The sequence below is a fragment of the Nannospalax galili genome, unplaced genomic scaffold (genome assembly GCF_000622305.1).
Source record: "Nannospalax galili isolate Female #2095 unplaced genomic scaffold, S.galili_v1.0 scaffold199, whole genome shotgun sequence".
Classification (NCBI taxonomy): domain Eukaryota; kingdom Metazoa; phylum Chordata; class Mammalia; order Rodentia; family Spalacidae; genus Nannospalax; species Nannospalax galili.
The window spans coordinates 627,855-646,489 of record NW_008343559.1 but is presented as its reverse complement, the minus strand read 5'-3'; the positions used below and the strand labels follow the sequence as shown (position 1 = coordinate 646,489).

The following is an 18,635-nucleotide window of genomic DNA, read 5'->3' as shown; positions in this document are numbered from 1 at the left end:
TTTTTTTTGGTCTTTTTGAGACAGGGTTTCCTTGTAGCCCCAGCTGGCCTGGAGCCTGAGTGCTAGGACTAAAGGCATGTGCCACCACATATGGCATCACACTATAATTTTTAAATTTTAAAAATATTTTTTGAGAGACCTGGAGAGATGGCTCAGAAGTTAAGAGCACTGGCTGCCCTTGCAGAGGACCTGGGTTCATTCCCAACACCCACATGGCAGCTAACAACTGTGCATAACTCCAGTTACAGGGGATCTGGCCTCTTCAAGTTTTGTATGACACGGGTGTACTTACATACATGCAGGAAAAACACTCATACACATAAAATAAAAATTAATAAACAATTTTTTTGAGATAGGGTCTCTTTATGTAACTTAGGCTAGCCTTGAACTTGTGATCCTCCTGCTTCAGCCTCTCAAGTGCTGGGATTATAGGCATGAGCTACCATGCCTGGCCCAGCTTACAATTTTTATGGCACATTTAAAAATAATTTTAAATAAATTCTTAATTAATTAAAAAAGCAAGAGTAATCAGGCATAGTGGTGTACACTTGAAATCCTAGAACTTGGGGTATTCAGGCAGGTGTAGCAGGAGACCTTTTCTCAAAAAAACAAACAAGCAAGCAAACAAGCTGGCCTGGAACTTGCTATGTAGACCAAGCTGGCCTCAATCTCACAGAGATCTGCCTACCTCTGCCTCTGGAGTGCTGGGATTAAAGGCATATCACGCCTGGCTTTTCTTTCTTTTCTTTCTTTCTTTCTTTCTTTCTTTCTTTCTTTCTTTCTTTCTTTCTTTCTTTCTTTCTCTTTCTTTCTGCCTTCCTTCCTTCCTTTCTTCAAATAGTTTATTTTATTATTTTTATTTTATGTTTAAGAGTGTATTGCCTGCATGTATGTGAGGGCACCCGTGTCGTGCAGTGCCTCAGAGGTCAGAAGAGGGCTTCAGATTCCCCTGGAACAGGAGTTAAGAATGGTTTGTAGCTGCCATGTGGGTGCTGGGAATCAAACCTGGGTTCTCTGCAAGAGCAGTCAGTGCTCTTAACCGCTGAGCCATCTCTCCAGCCCCTTTACTTTCTTTTTTAAAATTTTCCTCTTTTTTTGAAAATAAAACCTCCTGGGCTCAAAAATGATCCTCCCATCTCAGCCTGAAGCTAGCTGGACTGGAGGTATGCACCAGCCTGCCAGGCAAAGGGATAGTCTTATTATTGCTTTCATATGTAACTCTGCCTCTCCTAAACAGCTATATCCCTCAGGCCTCATTGGAGTCCTCCACTCCACAGCTGCTTCCTGTGTTGGTATGAGGGTTTATTTAAGTGTAAGTTCAAGTGTGTTCTTAAAAATGAATCTCCCTGGGGGGTGGAGAGATGGCTCAGTAGTTAAGAGCACTGGCCGCTCTTGCAGAGGACCCAGGTTCAGTTCCCAGCACCCACATGATGGCTACCAACCATTCTTAACTCCAGTTCCAGGTGATCTGATGTCCTCTTCTGGCCCCCATGGGCAGCATACAAGTATATATTTACATACACACAGGTAAGACATTCATATACATAAAATAAAAATAATTTTTTTTTGGTCTTTTTGAGACAGGGTCTCTCCGTAGCTCCAGCTGTCCTGGAACTCACTATGTAGACTAGGCTGGCCTCGAACTCACAGAGATCCACCTGCCTCTGCCTCCTGAGTGCTGGGATTAAAGGTGTGCATCACCATGCCTGGCCCCAAAATAAATCATTGTTTAAAAAATCTTCCAGCCAGGTGTGGTGGCAAACACCTTTAGTCCCAGCACTGGGGAGGCAGAGGCAGGAAGATCTCTGTGAGTTCGAGGCCAGCCTGGCCTACATAGTGAGTTCCAGGCCAGCTGGGGCTACAGGAGACCCTGTCTCAAAAAGACCAAATAAATAAATAAATAATAAAAATCTTCCAAGCAGGCATGGTAGTGCATACCTTTAATCCCAGGGCTTGGGAGGCAGAGGCAGGTGGACCTCTGTGAGATTGAGCCCAACCTGGTCTACGTAGCAAGTTCCAGGTCAGCTGTGGCTACAGGGAGACCCTGTCTCAAAAAGACAAAAACAAAACAAAAAACTTCCCCAAGAGAGTTTCCCTTAAAATTTTCCTTAAACTTCACACTACAAAAATCACCCTAATGGTAAAGACAGAAATCTTCCCCATCAAGACTGAACAGCCTCCACACAAGGGCAGGTTCAGTGCTACAGGCAAATGTCAGAAACAACATTTATGACAGGGGCACTCACTGTGCTTTATCTCACTACATGCATTTGTAGTATGATATCCCCAGAGGGTTTAACACAGTGTGCACTCACAGGGGCTCAGCAGTTGTCACTCCATGAAAATCACACCTGTTTTGTTTTGTTTTTTTAATAGTTTCTGCCAATCTGTTTTTGTTAATAAAGTTTTATTAGAATACTGCTACACTCAATCACATTCTGACTACTTTTACACTGTAATAGCAGAGCTCAGTAATTGTAGCACAAAACATATGATCCACAAAGGCCCAAAAATATTTGTTCTCTGACCCCTTACAGAAAAATGTGATGACCCTTTGTCTAGAGTCACAGTGTGACAGAGGAGATAAAACACTTTCCAAATTCTGCTTCTTGTTTACCTTATGAGATAGGAAACAGTTTAAATCTAGAAAGATCTTGGAACCAGACCATGATCATAACCAATCACAGCTGTTTCCTCCTAAGGCCAATGTGCTCATCCCTGGGGAAATTTCTTTGGAAATACATTCAGGTGCTTTTCTTGTCTGTATTTTCTTCTTCTGGTTTTCCCTTTATCCAGCCAGATGCCTCTATATTTAAAAGATAATGGAAATTATCACAATAGGGATGCAAAGAGAAAGGAAATGGTTAATGATTTGCTTCTGACCTCCCAAATAAAATCTTCCAGCAAGACAAGGTTTTAAACTTTTGTTATAGTTTGTGTGTACATACGTGTGCATGTGTGCACTCATACCACAGCATGTGTATAGAGATTAGAGGACCACTTATGGGAGTTGCTTCACTCCTTCTACTTTGTGGATCTAGGGGATTTAACTCAGCTTGTCAGGCTTGGTGGCAGGTGACTTTATCCTCTGAGTCATCTTGCTGACCCAAGACAATATTTTTTTTAACTAAAATTTTTATGTGCACGATTATTTTGTGTGCATGTAAGTGCACGCATGTCATGCAATGCCCTCAGAGGCCAGAAGAGGGCGTCGGAACCCCTGGAACTGGAGTTACAGATGGTTGTTAGCCACCATGTAGTTGCTGGGAACAAAACCTGGGTCCTCTGGAAGAGTAACCAGTGCTCTTAACCACTGAGCCATCTCTCCAATCCCCAAGACAATATTTTTGATAGTTTGGTTTTGATTTTCTTTTTTATTTCTGTTTGAATTATTATCCTAGAATTACACATAAGGTACATCTGAGCCAAAGAGAAAGAGAAAAAGGATGAAGCCTCCCTTTTTCATCCTAGATTATGGCAAAAGGAAGAAAAAAAACAGAGGAGGGAAAGCAGGCATTGGGAAATGTGGTTGTCTCTCCTCTTCAAATCAAAATTGCATATACTCAGAGTCCAGATTTCTACGGTTTGATGCTTGGGCCAACCTTGAAGAGGTATGTGGTTTCTTGTGCTTCCGTTTTTTCCCCTGTAAATCAGTGATAATAATGGGCTCTACTTCCCAGAGTTGTTATTAAAAAAAAAAAAAAAATGAACAGTATAAGCCAAAGGCTTAGAGTAGTACTTATCACATAGGTAGTAAAATGTTCCCTAAAGGCCCACGTGTTGAGTGGTTGGTCATCAGGGTATGGTGCTGGGAGGTCATGGAGGTGGGGGCCAGTGGGAGGAAGTGAGGTCATTGTGGGGCTTGCCCTGGAAAGATATTAGGACCCTTCCCCTTCTCTTCCCTTTTTCCCTTTTGTGCCTGGCTGCCCTGAGGTAAACAGACTTCCTTTATAACACACTTTAAAAAACAAAATTTTTTTTGGTCTTTTTGAGACAGGGTCTCCCTGTAGCCCCAGCTGGCTTGAACTCACTACATAGACCAGGCTGGCCTTGAACTCACAGAGATCCTCCTGCCTCTGCCTCCAGGGTGCTGGGATTAAAGATGTGTGCCACCATGCTCCAGTGTAACTCACTTCTTCATAATGTAGGGAGCTGCTACAGGCTCAAAGCAGCCAGGCCTGCCAACCATGGACTGAAATCTCTGAACCCATGAGCCAAAGGTTGATTTTCCCAGGTATGTTGACACAGTGACAGAAAGCTGACTGACACAAATAGAATTATAGGGGGAAGGGTGTGATGGTTAATCTTGTCAACTTGACAAGATTTAGAATCAGCTAGAAGACACATCTTTGGGTATATTTGTGAGGCTGTTTTTAGAGAAGTTTAACTGAGGAGAGGAAGACCTATTTTGAATGTGGGCAGCACCATCCCATGGACAGGAGTCCAAGACTGAATATGAGAGAATGAGTTGAGCACCAGCATTCAGCAGTCTTTGCTGTGGACACAATGTTACTTGTTGCCTATACTCCTGCTAGTAGCTGTCCTGTGATGACAACTGTAACCCCTCAAAGTCTGAGCCATCTTATTGCTGTTGACAAGTAAAGTAACTAACATAATGGTAGATTTCTGCAAGAATGCTAAAAAGGAGTGGGTTTTAGGTCTTAACTCCCCATTTGGGAGTCTGGAAGGAGATTAACTCAAAGGGTGCCTGACCTCTACTAACTTGGCACAACCATATCACAGTCAATTGTTTGCTAGCAATGGTGCTGGGCTTGCCTTCGCTCCACTTCTTCCTCAGCTGTTCTCAGTTCCTGTGGGCCCAGGATCAGCAGATCAGGATTCTGAGTGCCCGGTCATCTTAGCAGAGTGGACCTCTTGGAGACATAAAAGTCCTAGTCAGGTCACAGCATGGTCCACATCATGAGAGTCAACATGGAACAGTCAAGAAAGATGATCCTTGAAGGCAGAAAAGGAATGGACCATGAGCCGTCACCACCACAAGCAGCAGCCACCAATGCCACAGGGGTCATAGAGCAGGACCAGCCTCTCCTCAGCAGTCAGTGACTCAGGGAAAGTGCTGCCTCCCACACCAGATCCTTAGTAGAAACTAAGCGGAGAGGCCACAGGAGTCATCCAAGAACAGCAACCCCCACAACCTCCCATGTGCCTAAATTCCATCAGAAAAGGAAGATGGGACTCTGAAGTCTAGTCTAGCTGGCTGAACTTTTAGACATTGGAGCCAAGCCTGCTTCTGCTTAATAGATTAGACTACAATACTAAAGCATCCATCATCTAACCTGCTCACATACTGTCCAGCAGTGTGGGACTTAGAAAGACATGTAAGAGATACAAAGAAATTCATTCTCTTTCTCTTTCTCTCTCTCCCCCTTCCTCTCTCTCCCTCTTTCTCTCTCCCTCCCCCCTTTACCCCCTCTTCCTCTCTTTCCCTGCCCCCCTCTCCCCCCTCCTTCCCCCTCTCTCTCTTTCTCCCTCTCTCCCCCTCCCTCTCTTCTCTCTCTCTTTCTCTCCCCACCCCTCTACACATTTCAGTGTGGGGAGAATAAATAAATGACTCTGCCCACCTCCACCTCCCTATACCCAGAATGGAAATAATCCCTGACAGCCTTTATCCAGCACATTCACAGACACTCCTACCTCCAGCCCAGCTTGGGTCTAAATTGAGTCTTAGGAAGAAGAAAGAAATGTTTTTAGGTTCTAAGGTAAACAGGAAAAATAAAGTTTCCCCCAAAAGGCTCACTCCTGTAGCTTTCTTTCAGACAGGGTAGGGTGTGGATATGCAACTAGTTTCATTAAAGGGATTTGAAGGTACAACTTTCCCTGCTCTCTCACACCTTTGTCTCTGTCTCAGATCAAGAGAGCTTGAAGACATGGTATCAATCTGTCAATGAAAACACAACTTGTAGTTTTGGAACCTCTTGGGTGAGCTGGTGCCCAACTTCCCCCACTTTTAGGAATAGAGGGAACAAAGGAGAGGAAGGGAGAAATGCCTAAAATACAGTCTTGGGACTATGCAGAAGCACCCCTCCCCCAACCCTTGGTGGCTGGGGACCCTACTCTGTACCACTAGTGGGAAGTACTCCAATTCCCTTTATAAATCTGCAGAATTTCCTTCTCCATTATAAAGCTACTGACTCAAGGCAGCGAGGTAACCTTAGATGGCTCTGCCGGGACTTGGAGGGGTAACTCAAAAGGCCACCCATCCATGTGCTGCATGCAGGCCAGACACTGGCACACGTATGTGCCTCCCCCAGGGGCTGAGGCCAAGTCGAGCATCATCTCGCAGTAGCCAAATGAATAGCAGGTCTGTCCTGCAGCTGCACGCTCTCCCACCGCAGGAATAGACACAGACTGCTAAGCAGAGGAGCCCACGCAGTGTGCTCCTGGCCCTCGGTGGGTGGGACGTGGCCAGAGGGCAGCAAGATGGAGTCAGACGGAGAAATGATCCACCTTCAAGTAAGTTCTGTCCGGAGGTAGGAGAAGGGAACCTGGGAGCAGACGTGAAGTTGGCATTTAGTCATTTGCTACCCCAACCCCCATTCTGTTTTCCTCGCCCGCTTCTGCCAGTGCTCCACAGGGCCTTTTTTCTTTAACCCTGCTTCTCTGTTTCCGCGTCTGTTTCCTCACTGGTCTTGAAATATGTGAAAAGTGGATTCTTTCAATCCTGCTTGGCCTCTGCATCCTCTCGTCGAAGGGCTAATTACATTTGTGTTATCAGAAAATGATTTCTATTCACTGCAGTGCTTTTCCCAAAACCCTGGGACAGTGGCGATGACTTTAAGAGCTGCCAGGCTGACTCTGGAAATAAAGAAAGGCAGAGTTTGGGGGTAAGGGAGTGAGGCAGCTGACCAGCTTTGAATTTTACAGGTTGGAGAAAACTATAGAGTCCTTCCCTCAGTATCTGTACAAAACTCTGTGTGGGACAGACAGAAAGTGTCTCATTCAGAGAGCAACAGCCTAAGGCAAGGACTATCTACTAGGGAGAGGCAGAGTCAGGAGTCCTACTGACACAGGCCTGGAGGGCACTAGAGGGAATGGAAGGTTCCAGCAAAGCCAGAGTCAGGTTGCTGGAGTCTGCACTCCCTTGTTCTGTAATCAAGCACAGTAGTATCAGTTATAGAGGTTACATACTAACTTTTCCAAGAAGTCAATTAAAAACACAGAAAAGGATTTTCAAGATCAAAGATTTTTGATACCAAAACATGGTCTTCAGACCAAACCATAAGCAAAAAGCTAGTATATACAAATTAAAGGCTGCGTTTGTTCAAGTTCTCCCCCTCACCCCTTCTCTGTTGGGTGGGGTGAGAGAGCTCTTGGCCTCTCCACCTGAAGCATCAAGCAGGAACAACCAGAATTGCTTGGCATACTGTATCTAAATCATTGACTTGGTACCTAACTGCATGTCCAACATCATTTCCCTAGATTACCAGCCAGCCCCAAACACCGTCCCTCGCCAGGGCTTACTGGTCCCTCTTTCCCTGGCTTATACTTTGGGAGGCTCTTTCTGAGATAATCCTATCGTGACTTGGATGCCACTGCCTCAGGGAGACCTTCCCTGGCCACTCTCTGTGTAGGACCCCCTCCCCAATTTGTCTTTATCAATTGTTTTATCTTTTCTGGGATTGTATACTTGATAATTCTTGAACCTGAGCTCATCAGAATGGGGCTCCCTTCTTTTCATTGCTGAATCCTTAGCATACTGAGCAATGCTTGATAACAGTAAGTTTTCAGAAAGTATCTGTTAAATGAATTAAAGAAACAATGTTAGAGGGGATCAGTAATAAGTAAAATCATTTTGTCAAAGGGCCCAGAGCAGAATTAACACTCCAATCCCAGTCTTGCCTTCTCTGGATTCTTAGTAGCTAAGGAAACAGTATCATTTTTTTTCAGTGTTGGAGGGACATATTTCTTTGTATCGATAGGCTACAATCTCCAATTACAGGCTAGGGAATTATACTTCGATGAAATATTCAGGAGGGGAGAGGTAGGGAAGGAGAAGCAAATTACTAGCCGGGAGTGATGGAAGTTTCTATCTGTAGCAGGTAACTAAAAAATTAATCCAGCTTTCTGTTCTTCCCTGGAGACCTTCCCTTAACTTACTAGTTTATTTTATCTGCTTTATCTTATCTATATCTTGTTTACAACTTTCTTGGTCCTTTATTCCTTTAGTTGGTTGGAAAGGGTCTATTATTCACTACAAGTCCTTGTACTGCTCTTGGGATAAAATTAGGACATGAATCTTCTTTGAAAACTGTGGTCTTCCAAGAAGAGGCTGGCTTTGGTTAGAGACAGGTGGAGATGTCTGTACCCCAGAGGCATGATCTTTTTCTGCATATGGCAGCTGCCACATAAATCCAGAAGAAAGACTTATAAAGGTCTTAGAATATTCTGTACTACATACTTATTAGTTTTTCCTCCATTTTTCTTTGATGATTTCTTAGGGGTGGTAAACTGACTGTAGCTCAGACAGTTCCTCCATTCATTCAACTAATATCTACTGATAAATGACTATATATTTCCCTCTCTGCTTGCTAGATATATACTTTTATAGTGTAATACCAAGCCTTTAATTTGTAAATGTCTTATTCATCCCAGGAAGAACAGGGAAAATGTATGTGAGTGCTATACTGTTTTCTATCCTGTTATTAGTAAAACACCATTGAGCCAAGTCCAAATAACGAGGGCACAGAACTGAAACCACAGCAACTTTCATTCTCACCTGAATACCACTCTCCTTGATGTGATACTGGCCTTGGAAACTTTGTTTATGTTGAGTGCATAGATTGCTCCTTTTAATCACAACCATCTAAACAAAGCAAATCAAAGAAAGAACAAATGTTCATTGAGCTTCATCACAGTGCTAGGCACTGAATAAAACATGTTCCCTGACCTTTGAAAATGTACGATAGTGTAGAAGAAATATACACGATGAACTATAATATCAAAACGCTATTTAGGGGTCAGCAGGTAAAGGCACCTGCCACCAAGCCTGATGACCTAAATTTGATCCCCAAGACCCCTGTGGTAGAAGGAGAGAACTGGTTGCACATACATGTGAGTGTATGTAGAGACCAAGGGACAACCTTTGATGTTGTTCCTCAGGTACTACCTACCTTTGTTTGAGACAGGGTCTCTCACTGGCCTAGAATGCACCCAGTGAGGTAGGCTGGCTGGTCAGTGAGCACCAGAAATCTTCCTGTCTCTGCCTCCTCAGTACTGGGATTATAAGCACACATTACCACACCCAGCTTTTCTTTTTTAATATTTTATGTATATGAGTGTATTGCCTACATGTAGGTAAGTGCATCCATGTCGTGCAACACCCGTGGAGGTCAGAAGAGGACTTCAGATCCCCTGGAACTGGAGCCTTGGACAGTTAGCCACGGACAGTTGTTAGCCGCCATGAGGGTACTGGGAATCAAACCCAGGTCCTCTGCAAGAGCAGTCAGTGCTCTTAACCGCTGAGCCATCTCTTCAGCTCCCACAGCTAGCTTTTTATACATGCGTTCTGGGGGTTAACTCAGGTCCTTGTACAAGCACTTTACTAACTAAGCATCCTCTCTAGCCCTAACTTATTTCCTTTCAGGACTGAATAACAGTCCATTGCCTGGAGTTACTAGTTCATTTCTTCCCTTTCCTTTATCTTTCTTGTCCTTTCCCTTCTTTTCCTCTTTGCCTTTCTCAGTTTAAAAAAATTTTTTTTTCTTTTTGCTTGGCTGAGGCTGGCCTTAACTTCACAGCAATCCTGCATCAGTCTCCTGAATGCTGACAGTACAGGTATGCACCACCATGCCTAACAATCCTTTTTCATTTTTAGACATTCTCTCTTTTTTATTACTTTTTAAATTCTTTTTATTTTATGTATATTTGTGTATTTCCTACATGTATGTAAGTGCACCTGTATCGTGCAACACCCATGGAGGTCAGAAAAGGGCTTCAGATCCCCTGGAACTAGAGCTATGGATTGTTGTTAGCCACCATATAGGTGCTGGGATTCAAACCCAGGTCTTCTGCAAGAACAGCCAGCGCTCTTAACCACTGAGCCATCTCTCCTATTTTTAGACATTTTCATTGGCATATATTAATTGAACAGAATTAATAGGTTTCCAAGTTGACTGTATTTATGTATATTTCTTTCTGGGCTCTATTCTATTTCACTAAGCTATTCATTTGTTCTCCCCCCTTTTTCTCCCCCATTTGTTCTTTTTTAATACTGTGTTAGCTAGTCTAGATATAGTTTTTGCTTCTTGATATAAAATTTAGACTCAGTTTGTTGGTATCTTCAAATTTATTTTGATTGGGATTGTTGTGAATCTGTAGATCAGTCTTAAAAGAATTGACATCTTCATAACAATGAATCTATCTTCTTGTGCTAGTCAGTTTTCCATCAGCTGGGCACAGTGGCATGATTATAATCCTAGCGCTTGGGAGACTGAGGCAAGAGGATCTTGAGTTCAAGGCATCCTGGGGTAGAAAGACAGACCCTGCCTAAAAACAAAACAAAGGCTGTGAATATAGCTCAGGGGTTGAGTGCTTGTCTAGCACGTGTGAAGCCCTAAGTTAGTTGCCAGCACTGGGGGAAAAACCCTGGGCAGTAGAGATGGCTCAACTGGGAAAGAGCTTACAGCAAGCATAAGAATCTGAATTCAAATCAACATAAAGAACCCACACAAAGCCAGGCATAGGAGAGTCTGCAATCCTGATACAGTCAGGAGGCAACGAAGAGAGAATTCCTGGAAATTCATGGGCCAGCTATCCTGGCATGTACAGTGCTCAACCACAAAGAGATCCTGTCTCAAACAAGGTGGAAGGTGAAAGTCCACACCTAAGGTTGTCCTCTGACCTCCACACATGTGCTGCACAGACACACGAATATACACACACATCATACCTACACGAACACACAGGAACCTGCATATACATCATATATACACACAAAGGTATATAACAAAGCCAATAAGAAAAAGAAAAAACAACAAAGATTTCTGTTGTGTACTTTTAAAAATTATTCCCTTTTTGGATTTTTAATTAAATTTTTGTGATTTTCATACAATACAGTTTGATGGTATTTAGATCCACTCCTCCCTCTCCCTCTCCCTTTCCCTCACCCACTCTTTCTCTTAGCTTGGGGGCACCTGTCTTTACCTGTCGAACCATCTTGCCAGCCCTAAAGTGAGTTTCTTAAACTGGACCTGGAAGTAAACACCTGTAATCCCAGCACTTGGGAGACTGAGACAGGAAGATCAGGAGTTTGAGGCCAGTTTGGGCTACAGGAGACCCTGTCTCAAAATAGAAAAAAAAGAGAGAAAGGAGAGAGAGAGAGAGAGAGAGAGAGAGAGAGAGAGAGAGAGACAGAGAGACAGAGAGAGAGAGAGAGGAAGGAGAAAGAAAAAGAAAGACGGAAAGAAAGAAAGACGAAAGAAAGAAAGAAAGAAAGAAAGAAAGAAAGAAAGAAAGAAAGAAAGAAAGAAAGAAAGAAAGAAAGAAAGAAAGAAAAAGAAAGAAAGAGAAAAAGAAAAAGTGAGGGCTGACTGAATACGTAGCTCAATTGGTAGAGTGCTTGTCTAGCATGCATGAAGCCCCACGTTTGATCTCCAGGACCACATAAACCGCATGGTAGGTAACGGGAGCTGGAGGCAGGAGAACCAGAACTCCAAGGTCATTCTGGGCCACATAGTATGTTCAAGGTTGAGACCCTACCTCAAAACAAGGACAACGAAGTGAATGTTACCTTGTTGTTATCTTGTAGATAACATATAGTTACAATTAAGTCTTGTTTGGGATCTATCCTGATAATCTGTCTTCTGTGTGTATTCGTGAACTTGTATGTGTTCACATGTCTATGAGTACACGTGTGCAGGTGTTTGTGCATGTGTGTGCATGTGAATGTTGGAGGGCAGAAGTTAACTTGGGTATCATTTCTTAGGCACATCTGCCTTGGTTTCTGAGACAGGGTCTCTCACTAGCCAGGGGCTCACCAAGTAGGCTAGGGTGGCTGGCCAGGAGGACAGGAGGATCTGTCTATCTCTTCCTCTCCAGTGTCCAGATTAAATGTGTGACCCTGAACCCAGCTTTTTAAAATGGGTCGGGGGGTGGGGCTGGGGAGATGGCTCAGTGGTTAAGAGCACTGACTGCTTTTACAGAAGACCTGCATTTGGTTCCCAGCACCCAGATGTGGCTAATAGCCATCCATAACTCCAGTTCCAGAGGATCTGATGCCCTCTTCTGACCTCTACGGGCATAGCAGGACATGAGTGAACTTACAGACATGTAGACAAAACACTCCTACACATAAAGTAAAAATAAATAAATAAATAAATAAATAAATAAATAAATAAATAAATAAATAAATTTAAATGGGTATCTAGGAATCAAACTCAGATCTGGATGCTTAAATAGCAAGCTGTAGTATCTAAACTATCTCCCCAGCCCCTAATCTCTGTTTTGTTGTTGTTGTTGTTGTTCTTTTAGAAGCAGGGTCTCCCTGTAGCCCCAGCTGTCCTGGAACTCACTATGTGGACCAGGCTGGCCTTGAACTCACAGAGATCCGCCTGCCTCTGCCTCCCAAGTGCTGGGACTACAGGTGTGTGCCACCATGCCCGACCACACTTGATGTTGTTGTTTTTAAGACAGGATCTCCCATAGCCCTCACTAGCCTGGAACTCACTCTGTAGACCAAGCTGGACTTCATCTCACAGAGATTCATCTGCCTCTGCCTCCTGAATGCTGAAATAATCTTTGTCCTTTAATTGATGCATTTAGACTCTTGACATTCAAAGAGATTTTATATAGTTGGATTAATATATACCATATTTAATAATTCTCTATTTGTTGCCCTTGCTCTTTGCTCCTGTTTTTGTCTTCCTTTTTCCCCTTATCTTTGAGGGGTTTTTGTTTGTTTGATTGATTTGATTTTTCTTTTTCTTTTTGAGACAGTGTTTCTGGTAGCCCAGGCTGCCCTTCGGCTCACTTTGTAGCTGAGGATGAACTTGGACTCCTTAATCCTCTTGCCCCCACCTTCCAAGTGCTCGTATTACAGGCATGTACCCCTGCTCCTGGCTCTTTTTTGTGGTTTGTTTAATTGGTTTTGGGGTATTTTGAAACAGGGTCTCCCTGTGGCCCCAGCTAGCCTGGAACTCAGTATGTAGACTGCCTTTGCCTCTGGAGTGCTGGGATTAAAAGCCTGTGCCACCACGCCTAGCCTCTTTTGTGGTTTTAGCTGAGCAATTTTTATAATTCCGTTTTCTTCTTTTTTTTTAATCGTCTTTTTTCAGGGTTGTCCTAGCATCTGTAATGCACAAATAATCCAAGTGTGCTTCCAAGTGAGTCTGTAGCAGTTCATGGCTGTTATGACTGCCCTGTTACTGCAGATCCTAACTCCTCCCCCAAATTGCTTGCATGTCTGCTGCTATCCTGTTACCATCATTTAACCATCTATGTAACATTTATGTAAGTGTACATAATCAAATACTATGTTAGCGTTATTTTAGATTAATTAAAATAAGAAAAAGATCACATCGTATGCAACAAACATAGGACTTTTCATTTGTCAACTTAGAAAGATACTAAGGAAAATTAGTTTTCATTTTATGCCTTCTTTGATGCTGATTTGTTTGTTTGTTTGTTTATCTTTCTGTGGTGCTAAAATCAAGCCCAGGGCCTTCTGTAAACTAGAGAAGAGCTCTATACTTTCTTTATGTAGATTTTTACCTATTTTATTTTCCCTTTTTTCTAAAGAACTACTTATTTGAGACGGAATTTTTCTGTAGCCCCAGCTGACCTGGACCTTGCTTCCTGCAGCCCCAACTGGCTATGTAGACCAGGCTGGCCTCCATCTCAGAAATCCCCCTGCCTCTGCATCCCTAGTGTTGGGATTAAATGGGGGCACCATCATGGCCAGCTTCTAAAGGACTCAGGAGGCAGAGGCAGATGGATCTCTGTGAGATGGAGGCCAGCCTGGTCTACATAGTGAGTTCTAGACCAGCTGGGCCTACAAACTTATTTTGATATATCACAGTGAAAGATTTATCGTCCTCTTTTTTTTTTTTTTTTTTTTTTTTTTTTAAAAAAAAAAAAAAAAAAAAAAAAAAGCAAAACGAAACAAAAAAAAACAATCCCCCCCCAGAACAATAATAAAATACATTTAAAAAATAAAGAACTTTTAACATTGTTTGAAGTCAAGTCTCCTGGCAACAAATTCCCTTGACTTTGTTTATAGGATAAAGGATCTTTTTATTTTCTTGCTTTCTTTGTTTTCAGTGCTAGAAATTGATCTCAAGGTCTTCCAGATGCTTAAGCAAATAATTAGTGAGCTGCACTCCTACACTCCCCATTTCTTAACATATGAACTCTTTATGCTGTTTACAATACCTCTCTCCAAAGAGACCACAAAAGTTATGGCATTCAGAAATTTTAGATGCTGTTCTTCAAGAGGTAAACTGTTTCATGTTAGTTAGTTAGCTGTTGTTTAGCAGCAAGAAGATATTTCTGCAGAGACTCATCAGTTGATTCAGGCTTGGTTTCTTCTAACACCATGTGGAACACCCACAGTGGTTTATTGGACTCTGCAATCTTCTTCATGTTTTTAATAGTTGGTTGGTAATCACTGTCTTCACTCTTAGTTGTTATGAATTCTTTCATCACAAAATTATTTTGTTCATGGTGTTGCCACAAAGCTAATAATGTGCCTCGATTTCTTGAAAATCTCTCTCTGTCTCTGCGCCCCCACCCCTTACAAGGTTTTCTGTATTTCAAGCTGGCTTAGAATTCGCTATGTAGCTGAAGATGACCTTGAACTTCTGATTTCCTGAGAGCTGGAACCACAGGACTGACATACCACACCTAGTTTTATGCAACGCTAGGGAACTGAACCCAGGGCTTCAGGTATGCTAGGCAAACACCCTGCCAACTGAGCTACATCGCTAGCACAACCACTATTTTCTTAAAGACATTTCAGCAGGTTGTTAATACTGTTTCTTTCCTGATAGAATTTCTTTTTCTGTTCTATCTAGCAAATCATAATACATTTCAGATCAGCTATCATTTACATATTAGGAGAATATATATTTTTCCTCAGTCATCTTGCTGTCTAAAAGTTCTGTTTTTTGTAGACACCGAAGTCAAATTCCTAGCTATAGTTTGTGATATTCATATTCAGTAGACTTCAAATTGAGGTCATCCAGTATAATCTTTAGCTGGTGAGCCTGGTGAGCCAGGACATCCGCCTTATACAATTGGTACTCCAACGCTACAAAGGACAACAGTGTTGGCTTCAGTTTCAGACCTGGAACCTTTAAAAAACTGTCCTTATTTACCTCCTTTTTAAAAAAATTAAAAAGGGTTCTTAACCTCTGATTCATTTCACCTCAGTGTTCCTCTAAATCTATGTCAAGATGTCCAGTTTCTTCACTAAGATTTATCGTGTCTGTTAACTCTCTGCACACTGGCTGGTTGCCTGATTATCATCTTTAACCCGTTTCAGTAATTTTTTCCCTCTCTTCTTATGTACCATCTTCAAATCATTTGAGCTCTTTTTTTTAAACCACATAACCAAATTATTTTATTTTATGTGTATGAGTGTTATGCCTGCATGTATGCAAGTGCACCCATGTTGTGCAATGCCCATGGAGGCCAGAAGAGGACGTCTCCTGGAACTGGAGTTACAGGCAGCTGTTAGCTGCCATGTGGGTATTGGGATTCAAACACGGGCTTTCTACAGGAATAGCCAGTGCTCTTAACTGCTGAGTTATCTCTGAAACTATTTTATTTCTTAACATATATTTTTATTGAATGTGTACATTTCATGCAATATATCTTAATCATACTTAAACCCTCTCCCCTATCTGCACCCTTCCATAGTGCTCCCCTCACCAGATTTCATACATTCTGTCATATATATTAAGGCCTATCTAGTCAAATTTGTGTCCCCAGATGTCCTTTTGTGTGAGTTCATCCACTGGTGCCTAGTCAGCCTATCTAGTGTCACTCCCTTAAAGAAGACCAACTCTCCCTCACCTAGCAGTGATTAGCTGCCAATTGTTCCTTGGCCCAGGCCTGAGTGACATGGAACCTCTACACCTAAGGCTTACAGAACATAGTGGAACAGGGGGTAGAGAGAATATTAATGTATCCCTCAAATCTCTCAACTTTCATTTGATCTTTTTAAAATTTATCTATTTTTGTTTTATATATATATGAATGCTATGCCTGCATGTAAGTCTACCATGTGCATACAGTGCCTGTGGAGGCCAGAAGAGGGTGTCAGATAGCCTGGAACTGGAGTTATGGATGGTTGTTAGCCTTCATGTGGGTGCTGAACTGAACTCGGTTCTTCTGCAAAAGCAGCCAGTACTCTTAACCACTGAGCAATCTCTCCAGCCCTCACTCCTCTGACCTTGATAGTGCTTCCACTCATGAAAGTTTTCATGTAGAGTAGAGCCTCCGACCTTACCTGGGACTGTGCTATTCCAGTTCCCGTGGCTGTCTTTTGCTCATGCTCAGTGAAGCTAGTTTTATCTAATTCCTTCAGCAAGTTGTGGTTCTCATGTCTATGTACTTGTTTCTCAGGACACATATTTTTGATAATGCAATTTGCTGTTCGTTTTCTTGTATAGTTTCCTCTTCTACACTTCTAAGTTGCTTGTCTTTCATTTGTCTTTCATTAAGGATGATGTCATGCTTTGTATTTCACAGTCATCTTACATTTCACTGTACTCTTCACAACTTCTTCCAGTTCAGGGTTGGTGTTAGATTCATCTGCCAACATGTTGCTGCCTGCTTGTTGTCTTTGAAACAGTTTGATTTCTTTTGTTTTTTAATTTTTATTTATTATTATTGTCTGTGTGAGTGTGGGCACATAAGCCATGGTTCCTGTCTGGCAGTCAAAGGACAACTCTGTGGAGTGGATTCTTTCTTCTGCCTTTAACGTGGGTTCCAGGGATGGAGTTCAGGTTGTCCAGGTTTGCCAGGCAAATGCCTTTACCTATTGAGACATCTCACTGGCCTAACCCTTTCATTTCCACAACTAAAGTCCCTTTTTGCATATGGCAAATGACCTAAGTTTTCTTGATTGTATATTTCTATGTCTTTCTGAAGTTTATAACCTCTAAGAAGCCTAACATAGTAAGTTTTGCTTAAAATTTGCCTCTTATCAGAAGGATCACAAAGTCAAGGCATGCCATGTAATCAAGGGCTACACAGAGAGTTAAGGACAACCTGAGTGACTTGGGCCCTGACACCAGTGTTTTTTTGTTTTGTTTTGTTTTGTTTTTCTTGTTGTTGTTTTGAAACAAGGTCTCATTGTGAAATAGCCCTGACTGGCCTGGAGCTTGCTATGTGGACCATGATGGTCTTGAACTCACAGAGATTTGTGTGCCTCTGCCTTTTAGGATTAAAAGTGCTAGGATTAAAAGGGGGGAAAAAAAGAGGTTTAGGGTATGGGATACAGGGTAGAGTGCTTGATAGAATTAGTGAGACCCTGGGTTTAATCCCCAGTACCGGGGGTGGGGGGTAAAAAGAAAAGAAAATTTGCCTCTGGAGACTTTTAATCCCCCCACACACACTTTTTTTTTTTTTTTTAAGACAGGATCTCCTTGTTAGCCCCAGCTGGCCTGGAACTCACTATGTAGACCAGGATGGCCTTAAACTCACAGAGATCTGCCTGCCTCTGCCTCCCGAGTGCTGGGATTAAAAGGGTGAGCCACCATGCCTGGCTTAATCCCAATTTTCATTCCATTCAGACCTTGTTGGGTTACAGGACAACAGCAAACTTGATTTGAGGTGACAATACTCTATCAGTCCCTAAGGGGTCACCACAGGGACCTGGACTTTTTGCTCCAAGTTGCCACTTGACTATTTTCTAATGGGGTTATATTTCAGAAGGAGGCTTTTTCTAGCCAAGGTCTAACTAGATAGCCCAAGCTGGTTTCAAACTCATAATCCTACTTCAGCCTCCTGGGTACTGGGACTACAGGTCTGTACCACCGCCCCTGCCAATTTGGAAGGATAATTTTGCAGGATAGAGAATTCTATGTTGGTAGGCTTTTTTTCTCTGAAATTTTACATCTATCCAGCTCTCTCTCTCTCTCTCTCTATCATCTATCAATCATCTATCTATCATCTATCATCATCATCATCTATCATCTATCTATCTATCTATCTATCTATCTATCTATCTATCTATCTATCTAACTGTGTATGTTCATGGGTTTGTGTGCCATGACACATGTATGGAGGTCAGAGGGTAACTTTGTGAAGTCAGTTCTCTCCTTTCACCTTTACATGGATTCTGGAGATCAAATCCAAGTTGATAGACTTCTCTGGCAAAGACTTTATCTACTGAGCCATCTTGGCAAGCCCTCTTTGGTTTGTTCTTGAGATTTACTTTCGTAAACTTTTATTTTATGCAATCTTGATTGATTAGTGTTATTTTAACCTCATTTAGTAAGATATGTCTGGGTATTTCAAATTTTTAATTCCTTTTGTGATGTTGAAGATCGAACACAGGGTCTTGAGCATGCTAGACAAGCACTTTATCACTGAGCCACACTCCCTGCCTTTCTCAGGATGTTCATTTCTTTAGTTTATGTTTCCCGTCTGTCTTTGCTTGCTGTCTACTT

At 42.3% G+C, this 18,635-nt stretch overlaps 1 protein-coding gene across 3 annotated transcripts in view; it reads left to right on the top strand.

Moving 5' to 3' along the window:
* The first annotated feature begins 6,315 nt into the window (after window positions 1-6,315).
* Ninj2 (ninjurin 2) overlaps window positions 6,316-18,635 on the top strand; it is a 114,854-nt gene continuing 102,534 nt past the window's right edge. For all 3 annotated transcript variants that reach the window (XM_008839719.3, XM_008839721.3, XM_008839720.1), the window contains exon 1: window positions 6,316-6,474. In XM_008839719.3, coding sequence (XP_008837941.1) covers window positions 6,442-6,474 — 33 coding nt within the window. In that variant the 5' untranslated portion in view covers window positions 6,316-6,441. The remainder of the gene's footprint in view (window positions 6,475-18,635) is intronic.